We start from the raw sequence: 6,000 nt of genomic DNA, 5'->3' as shown, positions 1-6,000 counted from the left end.
CTGTCTTGAAAGATGGAAGTCATGTCCAAGGAGATCTTCAGCATGATTATTATCCATACTAAGCAAATATTTGGAAACAAACCTCTGAGTTCTGAGAAATTCACCAGGGAACTGATAGGAAGAAGAAAGCATCCAGACTGTGATTTCTTCTCTGTGGTCAACTTCGTCACGAGTCATATTTAAACAGGAAGCACTCTGAACTCTAACCAGAACCAAACGTCCACCGTCACTAGGCTGGCTGGTCTCAGCACCATGAGGAGCAGATGTCTAAGACTGGTCCACGGTAAGTGGAATCGTGACCATGTGACAGGCAAGAAAGGGAGCTAGGAGCTACCAGCAAGTCCTTTGCTTCATTTTTGACTGGTTTTCTCACTGTCCCTGTAAAGGAGAGCAGGGAGGGTATTTTTAAAAGATATCAGCTCTTTTTTAAAAAATTAAGTTCTCAAAGGAGAAATTTATTCCTAGAAAGTTACTCTTAGTGAAAACTTTGGGACTTAGCAGGGATTTGTCATTATATTCCCCACGTGCAGCAGGGTTCTCATGAATAAGACCAATAGGGCACTATACAGAAAGAGGGAAGGATGATTTTTTAAGGATATGCTCATGCAGTTGTACAGGATGAGAAGTGCAGACTATACTGGGTATGTGGCAGGAGGAGACCAGGGAAGAGGTTGAAGAATGGAAACTAGGAAAGAGGCACAGAATCCAGACTAGGAAGAGTTGGCAAAATGGAGACCAAGAAAAGGGGTCGAATGATGGAGACCCAGGGAAGAGGTGGCAAGATGGAGACCAGGGAACAGGTGGAAGGATGGAGACCCTGGGAAGACGTGGCAAAATGTAAACCCAGAAAAGAGGTGGTAGGATGGAGACCCAAAATGAGATGACAGGATGGACCAGGAAAGAGGTGGCAGGATGGAGACCCTAGGAAGAGGTGGCAAGATGGAGACCTAGAAAAGAGGTGGTAGGATGGAGACCAGGGAAGAGGTGACAGTATACAGACCAGAGAAAAGGTGGCAGGATGGAAAGAAGAAGAGAGATAGCAGGATGAAGATCTAAGGAATAAGGGTCAGGATGGAGACACGGGGAAGAGATAGCAGGAGGGAGACCAGGGAAGAGGTGGCAAATTGGAGACCCAGAGAAGAGGTGGCAGGATGGAGACCAGGGAAGAGGTAGCAAAAGAGAGGCCCAGAGAAGAGACAGATATGAGGAAGAGGCAGCAGAATGGAGACCCAGGGCAAACGTGAAAGAATCCAGACCAGGAAAGAGGTGGAAGAATGGAGACCCAAGAAAGAGGTGGTAGGATCCAGACCAACTAAAAGGTGACAGGATGGAGACAGGGAAGAAGTAGCAGGATGGAGACCCAGAGAAGAGGAACCGGTGGCAGAATGAAGTCCCAGAAAAGAGGTAACAGATGGAAAACAGGGAAGAGGTGGTAGGATGGAGAAAGAGACCCAGGGAAGATATGGCAAGATGAAGACTCAAGGAAGAAGCATCAAGATGGAGACCAGGAAAGAGCTGTTAGACCAGGGAAGAGGTGTCAGGATGGAGACCAGGGAAGAGGTGTCAGGATGGAGACCAGGGAAGAGGTGTCAGGATGGAGACCAGGGAAGAGGTGGCAGGATGGAGACCAGGGAGGAGGTGGCAGGATGGGGACCAGGGAGGAGGGGGCAGGATGGAGACCAGGGAGGAGGTGGCAGGATGGGGACCAGGTAGGAGCTGATGTTCCATCTCAGGTCCAGAAGCAGTCTGGGCCAGAACTCCGTCCTCCTCAGGGGGCCAGTCTTGGTCTCTTAGGGCCTCCATGGGTTAGATGAGCCCACACAGGAGAGGGGATTCTGCTTTCCTTGCAGTCTTCACATTCAGTGGGGTCTCCTCTGATGAAGGCCTCATGGCAATGTTTAGAGCCTGACCAGCTGTCCGGGCAGCGCATTAGATAAACTGACCAAGAAGGAACCACCAATACCCCCAGACTTTATTTTGGGTATTGAGAACCAGACTCTCTTTCACTACTTGCCTGTCTCTCTGTTGAACAGCAAGAGGCTCATGTACCAAAGACCTTGTTGACTTGAGAAGGGTCCTCAGGATGTGCCCTGGGAGGGGGCAGCTGCTGAGTGGCAGGAACAGCAGGAGGAGGCCCCCCAGCCTGAGCCCAGCACCTGCCCACAGCACCTTCCTGTTGGGGGGTAATAGGGCACCACGGGGTCCCAGGACAGGCCATGGGGCTGACAGTGGTGGTGGGAGATGTGGCTCTCAGGTGCTCCAGCCACAGCTGCAGGCCAGGTGGCTAGTGTGGTGTGTGTCCCAGGAAGGGGACAGGGCCAGAGCACCTGCACAGGGCCAGGTAGGGGACCTGAGAGAACAGCTGGCCCAGACCCTCCCTTCCTACACCTAAAGGTCAGCGATGGTGGTAAACACCCTGACACACTGGGGTTTGTTCCCACGTGACCTTAGGACGTGGGTTTCATCTTATCCCCACTCTACAGAAAGAGAAACTGAGGCAGGGCAGTGAGGCAGCCTGCCTGTGCTCCAGGTTCTGAACCAGGGACACCAGGCTCCAGTCCCCCACCCACAGGCCAGGAGAGCCACGGCTGGAGCCCAGAGCTTGCCAGGCTCAACCTTCTTCCCATCCCCCATACCCTCCGGGAGGCGCCACCTGGACTCCCTCTGTGGAGTAGACCAGGTCCGAGCCCAGGAGGGTCCACAGCCCCTGCCCTCCAGTGCATCACCTCCGGCCTCCTCTGCCTGCTGGGCCCACTGACCTGCCCTCTCTGTGTTGCAGGGCTTCTGTGTGTCCTGCTGAGTCTCTCCAGAGCCAGAGCCTGGGACTTTCAGCGTGAGTGTGTGGGGAGCAGCCTGTCCACAGCCAGAGCCTGGGAGGGGCCCTGCACCCACAGCCCAGGGAGGAGAGGCCTGAGCAGGGAGGCTCAGGGCATCTCCCCACCTCCTGGGACCTCCTCTGGGACCACATTGCCCCCTCCCAGACTCTGACCAGTCTGTGCCCCCACAGCCTGTAACCCCCGGTGCCCTCTCAACTCGGAATGTGTCAATGCCACCGCCTGTCGCTGCAAGCCGGGGTTTGCCTCTTCATCTACAGAGATCTTCACTGACCCCCTGGAGATCTGTGAAGGTAAAGAGGATGGGGGAGGGGCCGAGCCACATCAGAGTTTGCAGGTGCCCACTTGCCAGTGGGGTCATGGGTAATGGTCAAGGGCTGAGCCTTTGACCTCAAGGCCATCATCAAAGACAGAAAAGAGAAAGGAAAGAGTAAGATGGCAGAGAGACCAGGGAATTACTTGGCTTCCTGCACAGAAAGGACCTGGGCCCCAGGAGTTGGTCTCAGCCTGCCCTTAGGTCTGGGGAGGGTGACACTGAGCTTGTAGCCCACACACTACCTTGGCATTGTCCCCTGGGGACAATGTCCAATTGTCCAATTGCCCCCTTTGGACAATTGTCTAAACTGGGGGTGTTAGTCAGAGAACTGTGTTGAGCAGATCAGACTGTGTGGACTTCAGCAATGGCTTGGCCCAGCATAGCCTCAGCAGTGCATCCCAGGATTCTGTCCAAAAGATACTAACTCAACATCAGACCCCATGCTGGAGGGTCAGGTAGGGGACAGGAGTCTCTTCCCTAAGAGACCACACACCTTATGGAGGTGACCCTATTATGTTGCAGACATCAACGAATGTTTGTTGCCCCAGAAAGTGTCCTGTGGATATTTTGCTGACTGCCACAATGTGCAGGGGAGCTACTACTGCACGTGCTTCCCAGGATTTGAGCTTCTTTCTGGGGCAAAAACATTCAGTAATGCGAGTGAGAACACATATCAAGGTAAGGCCCACCCTGCCCCATGCAGTTCAGGGCACCAGAGCTGATCTGGGGACAATGCCCAGTTGTATTCTCAGCACCTGGACTCTGAGATGGGGCAGCTGTGCGTGCACCCGTCACCAGTGTGAGAGGCGCCGGTGGGTCAGGACACTCTGGGACCAGCTGCTTGGCCCCATTCTGATAGCTCTGCTTGTGATGATGGCCAGGGTGCTTATCAGGAAACCCTATGGACATGTGAGATGACACAACATCATTGTTGTTTTCTGTTTTAAAAAAATGCGAGGCACCTGTGGCCTGTGCCTGTGATCTCAGTTAGTTGGGAGGCTGGGGCAGGAGGATCACTAGAGCCCAGGAGTCCAACTCAGCCTGGGAAACAGAGAGACCCCATCCCTAGCAGGGAAAAGTGGGAGAGAGAGAGAAAAGAAAAAGAAAACCACAGGAAGGAGCCCCTATCTTGTAAAGCTACAAACAAAGATAGAGGCTGGGGTGCGGCTACCGGGCAGAGCCCTTGCCTGGCATGAGCAGGGCTCTGGGCTCCCTCCCCAGCACTGCAGAAAAACAAATCCAAAACCAGAGGTAGCTTTGCTCTTGGTTCACTGTTTGACTTCAGTCAAGTCACCTCACCTCTCTGTGGTGCAGTGTGTCCATCTGCAGAAGGGGAGTCCTGGGACTGGGCCGAAGCTCAGTGGTAGAGCACTTGTCTAGCAGGTGTGAGTCCCTGGGTCAGTCCCCAGCACCAGGGGAAGAAAGAGGGAGAGGGGAGAGTCATAAGGAAGGAAATGAGATTCAAAGGCACTGAGCAGGTCCTGGCTCCCAGAAAGTGCTGTTAGCAATGGCTTCTGAGCTGAACAGGGCCTGGGCCCCACGAGTTGTGCTCACCTGCCCTTAGGTCTGGGGCGGAGGGGAGCTTCCAGCCCACGTGCACCTCAGCATTGTCCCCTGGGTCCAGATCCAGGGGTGTCAGCCAGAGAACTGGGACAGAGGTATCCTGTGGCACCCAGGGGCCAAGGCCCTGGTTGACACAGGTGGTGCCCACTCCAGGCCACTGTCCCAGCAGCACAGAGAGGGAGGGTGGTGTGATGGCCAAGGTCAGAGGCAGGGATCAGCTCCCTGGGTCCGAAGCCTGGAATGGCCACCCGTGAGCAGCATGGAATCAGCAAAACCACTTCCTCTCTTGGAGCCCTCCTTGCATCTGCCCCCAGGAGCCTGGAGCCCCAGAGATCCCATGAGGTGGTGGCTCTCAGTGGCTCATTACTGGGGAACCCAGGGAGCTGGCGGGGGGAGGCTGAGCCCAGGATGTGGGGAAATGTGGGAGTTGGTGGAAGGTCCCCTGGGGGTGCTGCACCTCATTCCCAACTGTCCCCACAAGACCACACCCCACCTCGTCCCCTCAACCTATGGCACACCTCTGCAGCCATTGCTACCAGCTGGGAACAGGGGAGGGGACTGGGATCGCCCCGTGGGGGCTGGACAAGAGCCCTAAAGGTGCATCAGCCCCTGTCCTGGCCCGTCCTGCTGTTGATCCACACAGCCCGGATGAGGGTTCCCAGCAGGGCATCCTCAGGTGCAAAAATGGGTCCAGGAGACCAGAAGCCCTCCCTGCCACATCCTGACTCCAGGAATCCTCTGGGCTCCGGGAATCTTTGGCCCCTTTCTGAGACACCCAGGGCCATCTGCCATGAGCTGTCACTCACTCCTGTCTTGGGTTCTCTGAGGCTCCTGTGTTGGCCATTCACCTCAGGCCTCTGTCCTGTGGGTCCCTGTGGCACTCAAAGGGGACCTGCTTCCTGAGCATGTTCCCCTCACGTTTAGAGACCAGGAGAGATAAGAAGCCAGGAAACAGCCCCGGGCCTCAGCTGGGAGCTGCTTCCAGAAGCTTCCTCATTTCATGTCTGTGGCCCTCTCTGATAAGGGGGAACTTCCTCCAGGGGTGGTGACAGCAAGACTCCCTGGAGACAAGCTGGGCACCTTGGAAAGGCTGTCAGTGTCCACCCACAGTTCTGAGTGCCACACTAGGAGCTGGGGGATTCCTGGGGACGATCAAGGGTACATTTGTGTCACTGTGAGGAAAGGCAGGTGGGACCTTCTGGGGCCTGGGCACCTGGGGCTTTTGGTTTTCTAGTTGTTTGTTTGTTTTGGTCCTGGGGACCTAACCCTGGGGCCTTACCACTAACC

The 6,000-nt window shown here is 55.2% G+C and overlaps 1 protein-coding gene across 1 annotated transcript in view; it reads left to right on the top strand.

The window, feature by feature from the left end:
• Window positions 1–1,352: 1,352 nt before the first annotated feature.
• The window catches only part of LOC114082210 (adhesion G protein-coupled receptor E2-like), a 29,612-nt gene continuing 24,964 nt past the window's right edge, over window positions 1,353–6,000 (top strand). Inside the window, exons 1-3 of the mRNA XM_071618603.1 lie at window positions 1,353–1,404; window positions 3,008–3,127; window positions 3,673–3,828. Coding sequence (XP_071474704.1) covers window positions 1,353–1,404; window positions 3,008–3,127; window positions 3,673–3,828 — 328 coding nt within the window. The remainder of the gene's footprint in view (window positions 1,405–3,007; window positions 3,128–3,672; window positions 3,829–6,000) is intronic.

This window comes from Marmota flaviventris, chromosome 1 (assembly GCF_047511675.1).
Source record: "Marmota flaviventris isolate mMarFla1 chromosome 1, mMarFla1.hap1, whole genome shotgun sequence".
In the NCBI taxonomy this organism is placed as follows: domain Eukaryota; kingdom Metazoa; phylum Chordata; class Mammalia; order Rodentia; family Sciuridae; genus Marmota; species Marmota flaviventris.
Note: the sequence above shows the minus strand (reverse complement) of the source record. Positions and strands in the feature narration are given on the sequence as shown.